Source organism: Carex rostrata, chromosome 12 (genome assembly GCF_964058835.1).
Source record: "Carex rostrata chromosome 12, lpCarRost1.2, whole genome shotgun sequence".
In the NCBI taxonomy this organism is placed as follows: domain Eukaryota; kingdom Viridiplantae; phylum Streptophyta; class Magnoliopsida; order Poales; family Cyperaceae; genus Carex; species Carex rostrata.
The window spans coordinates 7,525,669-7,538,980 of NC_135929.1; the positions used below are offsets into that span (position 1 = coordinate 7,525,669).

The following is a 13,312-nucleotide window of genomic DNA, read 5'->3' on the forward strand; positions in this document are numbered from 1 at the left end:
GACAATTGGGATCCAAGATGCAATAGCCACTGTGATCGACAAAATAAGGCTAGCTAGCAACCCATAGCGACCCATCCATAGCATTTACCTTATCGAGCACCGTGGCTACGGATTCATGAATCCGGAAGAATACGGCGTTCTATTTTTAGTTATATTTTCATAAATGCGTTTCCAACTACTTATATAGGAAAAGCAGCGGTCCGGAGTTTAAATTCCATCCTTGTGGGACTAAAAATCTAATCTTGGATTCCGGATAATTCTTCCATAGAGCCCAGAGCACTCCCGTCTCAGTTCCGCTGGCGTATCTACTTTAAACTCATTAAAGTCTGCGGTCTTGATCCGCTGCATGTTTCCATTGACAACTGGGGTCAGCATTTATTATTGACACAGGTAAATGTGGGTCCCAACTGTCAGAGTAACTTCACCGTTCTTAGTCCGCAGGAAATTTGTTTCGTTACGACGGAGTTATAGTTATTTGGTTACTGTCTCTCTCTCTCGCTCTTCCGATCCCGATTTTTCTGTCTGTTTTCTTGAAAGACTAACCTAAGACTAAGACTACATAACAGTTTAGTCTAACACTGAGCGTTTTTCCTTCCAATTCGAGTCCACATCGGCGGCGATGGCGGCGGAGCAGCAGGCCAAACGGGCGGCAGCGGCGGCGTACGACTACGAGGGGGACCCCCGTTGGTCGGAGTACTGGAGCAATGTTTACTTGCCTCCACACATGGCCAACCGACCTGAAGTCGTCGAGCACTTCAAGCGCAAGTTCTACCAGAGATACATCGTACTACACTTGTACTTTCTGATGATTTAGTGCGTGATTTTGAATTTTGAGCTGGATTGGGTTTGAATGCTGGGTCTTGGGTAATGGGTAGGAAAAGCTGGAGCCTTTGGGTCTTTGCTTGACCTAATTTTAACTGTTGTCAGATTATAAGTGCATTGATTGGATGGAATTTGAGTTTGGAAGGGCCAGGTTACTTCATTAGTAGCTTAATTTTTACTTATCAAACCAGGCACCTCCTGCAGTATATGTTGTATTCCACATCTCTGAAGTTCGAGTTGATGTCATTGGTGATATTTGATACATTGTTTTTTATGAACTTAGATTTGAATAAATCTTGCAACGGGGCATTTATATAAATGATGAAAAAAGGTTATAGTTATGGTGTTTACTTGAGCAAGCACTAAAGTAGCAAGAAGTCATAAGTTACAGATAAAATGGGAGATTGGAAGCAAATTAGTTGTCTGACATATATCTAAGTCATCCTAAAGCATGGTTATAGAAACTTCATCTTCTAAGAATTTAATTTAATTTCATGTTTATTTTATTTCATTAGGACCCTGATTTTGTGGTTGAAGCAATGACAGCGGGACCTGCATCAGCATCGACCAGTGAAAGTTTTAGGCCACATTCTTCAGGTCAAACAATTTTTCCTTGAATTTCAATTTCACAGTCAAATTAAGCTCGGAAAAAAAGGCCAACAAGGGAAATAAATAAGTAGATAAATTGATTTTGTCTGAAATCTGAATGCATCTTTTAGGTCCGAGTGGTGGGCCACCCACTCAACCAGAGAGGGGTAACAATCAACTAAGGATGCAACTAGAAGCTATACATTTTGCTGTTAATGCCTGGGTAAGGCATTACTTGTTTATGGCTTTCATTTACTTTTAAAGCTCGTTTGTCATGTAGATTTTGAAAAGGAGTTGGCATTAGATGTAGGAATAAGGATTGCAAAAAATTTGTAAGAAGGTACATGAGAAGTTACATCGATGCTTTGGTTCCAATAAATTTTTGGCGATACTATTTCTCTATGAGAAGTACAACAAATGTATTGCAAAGTTATTATTCCCTTTTATTGGATGAGAATGCTGAAAATATGTACTTTCGAAGTTTTTGACTTCTTTTTTTATCCCATAACCTGTATATAGTTTCTTGCCAAGAGGATCTTGATTTATTTCATAATGAAAGGAAAAAGACACATAAATGAGAACTTGGGCTTGCTTTATAGCATATTTCTTCATAAAATAATTGTAGTAGAACAAGCTTGGCAGTAAGGTTATCTATCCTTGAATGGGACCATGTATGTGTTTATAGCGGTCTCCATTAACCACTGGTTTATTTTGCAGGTACTAGCTGTTGCTATGCTTGGTATTGTTCCTATCCTGACAGCAAACCTTTCACGCAAGGTCTACCGGTTGTCTCTTCTCGGCACCATAATCTCCTCTCTCTACTCTTTGTTTTCTGTCTATGGGGTAACTTCCAGTTCATTTCAGCTTGTCCTTTTTTTCATTTAATCTCACTGTTCATTTTCACTTGATGTTGATTAAAATTACGTGTGATCTATCTATGTTTAAACATAAGTTGAACAACAGCAAGGGGAGAGGAAAGGGTTGAAATTAGCTGGTACATTGAAAATCAAAGGGCTTCTGGTCAAATGGCTATCTTTATATCCGAAAGTATGGGGGTTGTAATATATTTGACATTTAATATTCCTCTTTCAGAAACCAAGTGCGGGGACCCTACCTGCCATTCAGATGTGGCTTCAGTCTATAATTGCCTCGAAGGATTTCATTCGTCTGATGTTTTGCATCTCATTTGTAACTTCTCACGCACACTTCAAGGGTAAGTTAACTTTACAAGCTGCTATTATATTTCACTGGCTTGTTTTGTACAATTCTCAACTGTGACATGATCCTAAGATGGAAGGTTAAACCAGTGATGCTTTACTGGTGTCGTATGTGCAGCTTTTAGGAATCTCATTTAATTGGAGTAAGTCTTGGTTTAGTTGCAGCACCAGTTTGTACCTATACCAGCTTGCATAATTGACATTGAAGCTAGTTTGAAATTGGTTCAGACTTGAACTTAGTGGGGTAATGCAAAATGGACCTTATTGAAATTAAGGCTAATTTAAGCTTTCGTTAATAAAAGAAGACTAATGCTTTGCTAGGATTTAGGTTGCCTCATTTTACACACTGGAAGACTTAATTTTTGCTAAATTGTGGGTTAAAAATGGGTTGGTCTAATACTTTCAATGCTTAATTTATGGTGTAACTTCATGCTTAGTTATGCATTTTGTCCCTTGGACATTTGCACAGATCCTTGGTTTTAATTTCTTGAAAATCTCTATTGCAGTTGCTCTGATACCAGTTCTGTGTTGGTCACTTGACCATGTATCAAGGTTCCTTATACGCCACTTTACTCGCTCCTCTTTGTATAGGTACATAAAATTCTGACAGACACTATCTTAATACTTATAACTTCTCTATATTTCTTCCTTTTTTACTCTTAATGTTTTGTATCTTTTTGAGTCCTTGTCTTGATATTGCTAGTATTGAAGTTCTTACTTTCAGTGTTATTAGCTACATCTTGGTGCATAAGGGGTTTTAGCTTAGCCCAATAAGCACTAATTAATCAACAAAAGCTTATATAAAAACATGATTTGTTTATCAGTCAAGGATGCTATTATTTGTTTTAAATATATGTTTTTTTGTTATTAGTTATTACCCATAATGTATATTTCGGTTTTGATCAACAGAGAAATGGTGACCATTTAAATGAAACTATAGGATAGAAGAAACAACAAAGAGATATTGGAGATGTGAGAAAGGGTATTGAGAGTGAACAAAAGAAAGGAGAGGCTCCCCAAATAGAGGAATGATACCAGTCAGTACCATAGTGACAAACGAAAAGTTTGGGTTCGGTTCGGAGAGTTCAAAAATTCATGATTCGGGTATAATTCAGGAATGATTCGGTACAATAAGTAAACCCAAAAAAAAACAAATCCCCAATGAAAACCCAGCAAAAAAAAAAATTGGCGTTTTTCTCGCTAATAATACGTGACTCATGCGTTCTATTCGGAGTTTTGTTCGGAAACATCAAAAAAAGAATTAAATGCGAATAATTCACGAGTCTTGTTACTATGGTCAGTACTGCTGTTTGTTTTCCTAATAAAAATGGATTGTCCAGCCAAAGTTCATGGTAAATAATTATTATCATAATAAATTAATAATGTTATTTGTTCTTGACTTCTTATTGTATAGGAGATATTTGGAGTTGCCATGTATATGGGTGCAGAGGAACAATAACACACTCAACGGCCTCAGCTCATATGCTGAGGTGGCACTTGGATTTCTTCTCATCATATCCCTCATCTCGTATGAACACCTTTCCCTTTTCCTCTTTGCTTGCTTGCATTGAAATTCAATTTTTACTGCTTTGTAATTTATTTATTTTTTCCGCAGGTGGCAGCGAAGTCTTGTACAAACATTCATGTACTGGAATGTAAGTTGTTATTTTGTGGGATCCTATAGTTTTTATAAGGGTAAACCTTCAGCCAGGCCTGTAGTCCTTTACTGGTATTTCCCAATATCTCAGTTAGAAGTTAGAACAGTACCATTTGACAAATTTAAACCGTTCATTTCTTGCCTTCTGTATGGTTTTAGTTTTGTATGGTCTGCTGGGGCAAATATTGAGAAATATTAGTATTGGTAAAACCTTTCAAAATAAAGATATACCAACTATCAAAGAAATTATTATTACCATCCGGAACATGAATATTTGTAGTTCCGATTGGAAATTATTATCAATCTTTGACAGTTGTCATGTTTGTCAAGTTAAATCCATTCTAAATGGGTTCCAACCCTTGAATTAAGCACATTTTATTTATTGATTGACTTCTTGTTTTCTTTTGGCAGCTACTAAAGCTAATGTACCATGCTCCAATGAATTCAGCATGTCACCGAATCGTGTGGTCAAATATTGGCCGTTTGATTAATCCATATATCAACCGCCATGCTCCGTTTCTGAACACACCAATTTCAGCCATGCAGAGGTGGTGGTTTAGGTAGGAGAACCAAAGGATATACTAAAATTTGGACCTTCTTTAGTTGTAATCATGTCATTAGTGCTTTAATTTGATACTTTTGGCGGGTCTATGGTTTTAGTAATGATTGTGTAGCCTAATCATATGTGATCAAATTAAGTTTTTTTTATGGCTTAATTAATTTCTGGTGTGCCCCTTCCATTCGCCACATTTATTTTCTCTTGACCTTTTTGTTGTTGCTAAAGGCGTTATTAGGTTCTACTCTTTTTAAATGAACCTGACACACTGACTGAGCAGGCCTAATAAGAATTCTTAACAATTGATAAGTTATCAAATGACATTGACATTTAAATCGATAGCGACTCGTACAACAAAAAAAATAGAAATCAAATATACAAACCTATAATGGAGTAGTCAACAAAGAAAATTTAGTTTTAAAAATCAGGTACTACTTAATGGAGTATATTCGGCAAAAATCAAGTATATTCGACGCTTTTCCATTTGTTTAGTAATTAATTCCCTTATTTTTCATTGTTTTTGCATGCGAACTTAAGCTGATAGACTCAGCAAAACAAGAAAAATTTCTGTATAGTTAATAGTAAAAGAAATTAATAAAAAAAAGTACCTCCTCAGGAAGAAGCTGCCACTTGTTCGATCTAAAATTTGCAAAATAAGAACAAAAGGAATCATAATCGGAATAAATTTTATTTTATGTTAACCTATTCCAATTTTCTATATTTAATAAATTTTAGGTCAGAGTGCTGAGCACATTGTTGGAATGGTCCACGTAAACCTGCATCATCCAAATTAATTATTCATCATCCAAAAAGAGAAAAGAATAAAAATTAAAAGGCAACAAAAAAAGTTGCTGATGCTGGAATATCTAGCAAACTTGCATTTTGTAGTAATAATTTTTCAATGATGACAAAATTTATTCCACCAACTTGTGAAAAATTAATAACAGAAAGTAATTTAATGAAATATGAATCCTTTGGGTTCATTCTGGTCTATTTTTCTTCTGCCTTGATTTTTTTCTATATATATATTTCATGTTTTTTCTCCCACTTATGTACACAAAAAATGAAATACAAACAAAATAATAAATAAGTAGCAAAAGTAAAATAAAAGAGAGAGAGAGAACATGAAGAAAGAAAGCAAGATGGAAATCTTGTTTCTCAATCTCAATTGATCAAACTGAATTTCATATTTACTATACACTTCACATGGCAATTCCAAAATTATAAGAATACAAACAAACCCCTTAATTTACTGGATTTGTTTAGAAAAAGAAACCCTTCCAAACCCCCACTGTCCTATTTGGTAGAACTCAGCCCAAATTTTCTCTGATTCATCCCCAAAATCAACCATTTGATAATTTTGTTCAATCTCATCCCATACCTCACATTTCTCTTCCAAAATCCCCTTTCCCTTTTCCTCAACAATCTCCTTCTGATTCTCACCCATATCACTAACTCTCTTTTGCTTTTGCAAAAAACACCTTCGTTTTTTCAACATTGCCAGACACCTCCTCCCGACCATCCATGGAGCCTTCACCAGTGCCAAGCTGAGAAAGCTCACGACGCAACACGGGCAACAGCAAAGCGCGATGCAATCCGCCAGTACAAATGCGGTGCACGATTGACACGACCGGCCCGAGAACTCCGCTGGCTCGACAGTCTCATCTCGTACCGGGAACCGGTACGGCGCCATGTGATGTTGGTACCTTTCCACTTGTTGCCTGTGTTTCTTTAGTGCTATGATCAGTGCATTTGCGAGTCAAGATGCTCTGTGTACGTTACAACAGTTGATCAGAGCGAAGTAGACTGAGAGAAAGAAGAGAGAGAGAAAAGATTTGTTCATGGAACCTTTGTAGAGGTTTTTGAGTAATCTATCATAGAACTGGAGAAAGTGTTTTCGGTGGGGGACCGATTGCGAATTTTTGACTCAATATATATAACCATTGTGACCTAGTATTAAAATTAGATATACTAAGAGTCTCCAATTTTGGTAATTATGATTTGATACGTTATCAACTCTGGCTTTATTTTCTATTATTACGCTCTCGTATCTTCGTCAATACACAGAAAATAAATCAACTTTGTTAAGATTTGTACATGAAAAGATTTCTTCGTTGAGATTTGCACATCACAAAAATTGAATGGTTGAGATCAAAATAACAAGTTCCTGTAATTCCATTTGAATAACAACAGATTTATTTTCCTATAGATAATGATACTGTAAGTATACAATTATTTATTTTCTTAGAATATTTTATTTAAAAGCAACCAAGCTTGCATTGAGTCTTAGATTATTTAAATATATCCACCAAGAGTTTGTGAAAGACATAGGTTTAACGGATAAATTAATTTCTTTATTTTTAATTTGTAAAGGGTTCATACTTGTTTATCAGAAAGTTTGAGTTTGATTACATATGTAACAGCAATCAAAAGTAGAATGGTAGATCCGAATCATTTCCCATTAAAAACAATGAGGCAGGAAATCAGGAATAGCTTGCATGTACTTTAGTACCGAAAGCAAAAAAAAAATAGGGGAATTTTATAATATTAGCCCCTGGCATACATGATAATCCCCCAGAGGACCTCTACCACTTAGCTTAGCCGTCCAATTATTATCTTTTTCTTCTTTTTGTTAGTAAATTTGTTTTATTTCATGACTCATGACAGAACCGCCCCACTAAAAATGTTGTATTGCACCTGACCAGTGACCAGCTCCTTTTATTACCTGTTTCTCTCCAGTTGAACAAACCAATGGAGAAATCAATCAATTCTAATTTCTAACGGTCTATATATAACTAATTGCTAAAAGAGAATAGACTGGTACTGGTACTGGCTACTGGCTACTGGGTGCTTTTATTTTCTCAAAAGTGAACAGTACTATAATCAGTTTAATGCAATGTGAAATTGGGGTTTCTCTCTTGCTTAATAAAAGTTATTGCACACTATTAATGTAATATTTCAGAAGGTAATAATTTGAAAGTACAAAAGGGGGAATTGTCATGTCTCAGGTGAAGGAAAATTTAATAACCATAATCATTTTTTATGAAAAAAAACAAACAGCTAGGTTTTATCATGAAAAGGGTAAACATGTGAAAATTATATAAATGACAGCACCCTCTGTACACTTCTAGTTATAGTAAATTGATAGATGCTTTACACCAAACTCTCTGTTTTTGGAAGGTAGGTAATTCTAGATTTAAAGCTTTGTGGGCTTGCTTAGACAAGCTTTCCAAAATTTAGCTACTGATGAAATATTTCATGTGGATGTATGACAGTTGGTGTGCAAATTTTCAAAACAGCCCCTACATTTTAGAGTAATTATACAAAATTGAAGAAAGTGTTGCCAGAAGTGGTAAAAGATACGAAAGCTAATGACTGACAAAAAGGAAGTACTTATATTTGAAACAAATGAAAGAAAAACTTAGAAATTTGAATATGTGGCAGAATTAAATGAGGTCTTGCAGTTGTGCAAATAGGGCTGCAAACGGATCGAACCGAATCGAACTTAACTCAGTTTGAGTTCGAGTTCAAACCAATCTCAAACTAAACTTGTTCGAAATTGAAGTAGGGTTTCGAACTGAAGAGAAGAGTTCGAGTTTGATTCCGTGCGATTCGAACCAGTTTCGAACCGAACTAGTTCGAAATTGAAGCAGGGTTTAGAACTAAAAAGAAGAGTTTTGAACCAAGTCAAACTCAGTTCAAGTTCGATTCAAATCAATTTCAAACCGAACTGTGTTTGATTTGTTTTGGAACCGAGCTGGTTTGATTCGTTTCGAACTGAATTTTTTTTTTTAATCGAACTCCATTGAATCATAAGTTACAAACTTTTTGTGCACCTCTATGTGCAAATGTGCAATTTTGCCTATAAATTTAGGTCATGAAGCAATATTATTGATATTTAGAAAAGAAACATTTATTATGATTGATGCCTAAATCCAGGCATATCTCAGCTCATAATATATTGTTTGTTTTGTATATATATCTGTAAGACCTAAATTAGAGATAAACAGGATTACATCACTTTCAATTTTCAAATCAAACAAACTAATTATTGACTTAGGCAGATTGTTTTGTGTATATATATATATAGGTTGCATGATATTGACAAGACATTTTTGGAACCGAATCCTCTGCCTCCAGAGTCACTGCGTGTGGGTTCGAAGTGGACTCTCAGTACAAAAATTAAAAGTAACCGGTCCCCTTTAACAGTGACTGGCTCCACACGCAGTGACTGCAGAAAATTCCTGCACCAGAGAAGCAGAGGATTCAAAGTCGACATTTTTACCCTTTTTTAAATTTAGGCATAACAAGATGTATAACCCTGTAACCTGCCTATCACAAATTTGGTAAAAATGCGAACAGACAGATATCAACCCCATGTCATTGGAGTATGAAGGTTTTTCTTTTCTTTTTTAAGGGAATTTCACGTATATCCTTCAAAAAACACAAAATTATGTATTTTATCTTCTACAATTCACAGAGGAGCGATCCACTTACATTGTTTTTTGTGACACTCGATTACACCTTACATTATCAAAGTTTTCAAAATCCAAACAGTCGATTCAAATCGTTTAACATGATGGATATATTAAAATGTGCTTGCATATCAAATTTTACATTTATTTGAATTTTTTTTTACTATTTATTAAGTATTTTTCAAAATCGTTGTTTTCAGACCATTGAATTTTTGTACCTATCTTAATAAATAATAAAAAAAATTCAAAAAAAAATGTAAAATTTGATTTACAAGCACATTTTAATATATTCATTATGTTGAACGGTTTGGATCGACTATTTGGACTTTGAAAATGTATGGTGTAATACATTGTCACCAAAAACCGGTGTAAATGGATCCCTCCTCTTCATAATATTCTATTTACCTTTCTAAATTTTAAAAACTCACAAACTTACTTAATTTATTTTATTGTATTTTCTATTAAAATTTATTTTAAAATTATAAAGTTTAATTTTTAGGCATACATGGTAACATTTTAACAGAGGGTAAAATAAAAACATTATAAATTTAAAATGAGTTTTGACAAATAAGACAATAAATTAAATTTAAGTTTTGACAAATAAGACAATAAATTAGATAAATTTGTGAGTTTATGAAATTTACAAAGGTAAACATGATATTATGATTTTTTAGACGAAGAAATACTTAATTCCAAGGTTTTAAAAGATTATACATGAAATTCTTCCTTTTTGTGTGAGAGTTATAGGCCATGTTTGGTTGTGGAGTAAGAGGTGGAGTAAACCTCTTACTTCACGCTTAAGGAGCCAAATGAGGAGTAACATAGGCGGTTTAAGATGGAGTAAGATTTGAGTTAAACTGAAGTAACTTACACCATCTAAAGAGGTGGTTTAGCTTACTCCACCAAACATGATTAACTTACTCCGGTTTAGCTTGGAGTAAGAAATTTAATCCGGTTTAACTTTATTCCACAACCAAACATGATCATAAGTTGGTAAGCCATAACAGATAATATCCAAACTTTTTTCAAGTGAAATTAATCCAAAAGTTTGAGAGATAAGTTGTGGAGCTTAAGTGGTCTGATCAAGTTTTTGGGGAACAAGTTTATGAATTAGTGAATTATATTCTGATTTTGATAATTATGAGGCATTTTTCAAAGAAAAAATCCCTAATCATGACATGAAAAGTCATACTTCATTTGGTATACATTTGGTTTGGGGTGTTCAAACGGTCAGTTCAGTTCAAATCGAAATAAAATGATCAAATCAAACATTTGTTCAGTTTTTAAAAATAGAACCGAACCGAACTGAACCGATTAAATCTATCAACCGATTAAGAACTGAACCGAGCAAACCAAAGTAAATTTCAGTTTGTTCGGTTCAAACTTCAAACTGAAGTAAATCTATTGGTACTATTATTAATGAAAGAATATATCGTCATACACAACAAATCATTATAACACCAATAAAAATTATAGTCGAACCAATATAAACCAGTCAGTTCGGTTTAATCAGTTTTGAGAAATCTAAACCGAACCAATCAATTTAAACCAAAATTATTCAAAATTTCAACCAAACCGATCCATTTAAACCGAAAAACCAATCCATTTAAACCAAAATATTATGATTCGGTTAAAAACCAAACAAACCGAACCGTTTAAACATCCCTGCATTTGGTACTGTGAGAATCATGATTTATGAGTTGTACTACATATAAAGAAAAGAAAGAACTATTCTATAAATTTATTAACTAGTAAAGTACCATGCTTACTACCTTGGAAACTTAAATAAATACAAATTTATATATTAACTAGTATCTAGTAACATGAGCTAGCTGCGCATAAGATCAACATTCAACGGTATAAAACTTGTAAACAGGTCAAATATGCTACAGTACAGAAATTAACATTATTGAGATATATAAAAGCTTACCTGTGGTAACCAGATCTCTACTCAGCAAACAATGTCAGTTATGTTGATTCGCTGAACAAAAATTGTGTTTAATTTGAGAAGAAGAAAGGAAATTGAAGAGACTGGGAAAGAAATAAGGGAAGTTGAAGAAAGCTCTGTTTTTATTATGAGATTTTTTTTTTTATGTATAGGCATTACTGGGGGATTTTTTATTGGTAGTAATTGATAGAAAAGAAGATAGGAAAACAGAAAAAGTACAACTATTTTTATATGAGTAGTAAAATCGGTACTGTTCATACCGATTCTAACTTTTTTTTTTTAATAAGTTGCAAAAAAAAAAAAGTTTAGATCGGTATGAATAGTACCGATCCAAACTTTGCAAAAAAAAAAAAAAAGTTTAGATCGGTATGAACATTACCAATCTTAACTTAAAAAACAAGTTTAAAACGATATAAACAGTACCGATCTTAACTTTAAAAAAAAATTAGAATTAGTATGAACAGTACCGATCTTACTACCCATAAAAAAAACAGTTGTACTCTTTCTGTTTTCCTCTCTTCTTTCCTATTAATTACTACAATAAAAAATTCCCGCATTACTAGGTAGAGGCGTAGAGCTTAGTGTATTAACAGTCGGGCGGGCACGGGTACGGGTATGAGGGTACTAGGGTATACGGGCACGGGTATCTCGGGTATATTTTTCAAAAACCGTACCCTGCCCGTCCTATACCCGTGCCCGTTGTACCCTTGACGGGCAGGGCAGTCCGGGTACGGGGGGTCCGGTTTTTTTTTTTCTGTTTTTTCTTTTTTCTTTTTTCTGTTTTTTCTTTTTTTTTCTTTTTTTTTTGAACCGAGTGGGGGGAAAATCAAATTTTGGGTTTGAATTTGAATTAAAGTGGGTCGGGTATAAGGGTACGGATACGGGTAAGGGTAGGTGGGTATCCGGGTAGGGTAAAGTCGGGTACGGGTATGGTCGAGTACGGGTATAGTCGGGTAGGGTATGGTTGGGTATTTGTCCAAAAAAATCGATCCGGTCCGTTTTTTGCCCGTACCCGCCTACCCGTGTACCCGACCTATACCCGGGCTCGGGCACGGGTGCCCCGGGCATCGGGTACGGGCGGGCAGGGCACAGGTAACCCGTTAAGGGTATTATTAATACACTAGTAGAGCTCCAGCAGTCCAGTTTACAGATAAATCCAAGAATATAGTAATACTTCATCTTGTAAGGTACTTGACATTCACAGATTAAATCTGAACAGTTTAATTAAGTTTGTACGAATATTAAAGTGGACTCTTGAAATTTTCTGATTCATTTTTTTTACTAAACCTGATTCATTTTGAGGAAGTAGGATAGTAGGAAATTAATAAAGTTTTCAAATATCATAAAGATGTTTTGTAAATTTTAGTGAGATAATTGATTCCATTGAGATATTTACACTTTAAAGTGACAAAAAATGATGTGATCATGTGCTCTGAATCCTTGTCTAATTACGAAAATACCAAGGGTTATCTAAGTAAATTTCATTTATGGTGCGCCGTGCTGGAGCTGGATTCAGCGCAAAATGATCAAATCAAATTTGCTTTATTTGGGAATTGGAAGTTTGCTTGTGCATATTGGATCACACGCATGAGCACACAAATAATTACTGCAGATATTAACGCGGATTTTAAAAAATAGCAACGATATATTTATTTTCGAATAAATTAAAAATTATATTTCAAAATTTTGTGCACATGTATTTAATATATTATTATAATAAATGCATTAATTTGGGCTGTATAAGTACAAGTATTCACATGTAAATTTGTATTATGAGAGTCAATATTTTTTTAAATGCAAATTTGGAATTTTGAAAAAAATAGCTTATATTTTTTTTAAATGCAAATTTTGAATTTTGAATTCAGTGTTGGGCTGTAAAAAATTCCAAGAAACCATAATTAAAAACAGAAGAGAAATGGCACACAAAACCTTGGCGTTTAATTTTCCCAATGATAGTAAATACTTGTGTTGACTTGACCCTTCCTCTCCTTGTAGAGTCCAGACAATTTCTCTATTTTTGTGACGTGGCACCTCCTTATTGGATATCTG

General features: G+C 34.3%; 2 protein-coding genes across 3 annotated transcripts; one reads left to right on the plus strand and one right to left on the minus strand.

The window, feature by feature from the left end:
* The first annotated feature begins 476 nt into the window (after positions 1-476).
* On the plus strand, positions 477-5,008 carry LOC144563316 (uncharacterized). 2 transcript variants are annotated; one of them, XM_078312782.1, is made up of 9 exons: positions 477-784; positions 1,338-1,419; positions 1,542-1,633; positions 2,128-2,253; positions 2,503-2,623; positions 3,134-3,218; positions 4,042-4,155; positions 4,243-4,282; positions 4,696-5,008. In XM_078312782.1, exons 1-9 carry the CDS (start codon positions 620-622, stop codon positions 4,846-4,848), a joined length of 978 nt encoding a protein of 325 aa, XP_078168908.1. In that variant the 5' UTR covers positions 477-619; the 3' UTR covers positions 4,849-5,008. The 2 variants fall into 2 exon arrangements, with proteins under 2 accessions (XP_078168908.1, XP_078168910.1); XM_078312784.1 differs by having other exon boundaries at positions 683-813.
* A 952-nt stretch (positions 5,009-5,960) lies between these two features.
* Positions 5,961-11,330, minus strand: LOC144563338 (uncharacterized). Its single transcript, XM_078312806.1, has 2 exons — positions 11,246-11,330; positions 5,961-6,609 (listed from the first exon to the last, which is right to left on the minus strand). The coding sequence occupies exon 2, from the start codon at positions 6,531-6,533 to the stop codon at positions 6,090-6,092; it is 444 nt and encodes a 147-aa protein (XP_078168932.1). The 5' UTR covers positions 6,534-6,609; positions 11,246-11,330; the 3' UTR covers positions 5,961-6,089.
* Between the last annotated feature and the right edge of the window lie 1,982 nt (positions 11,331-13,312).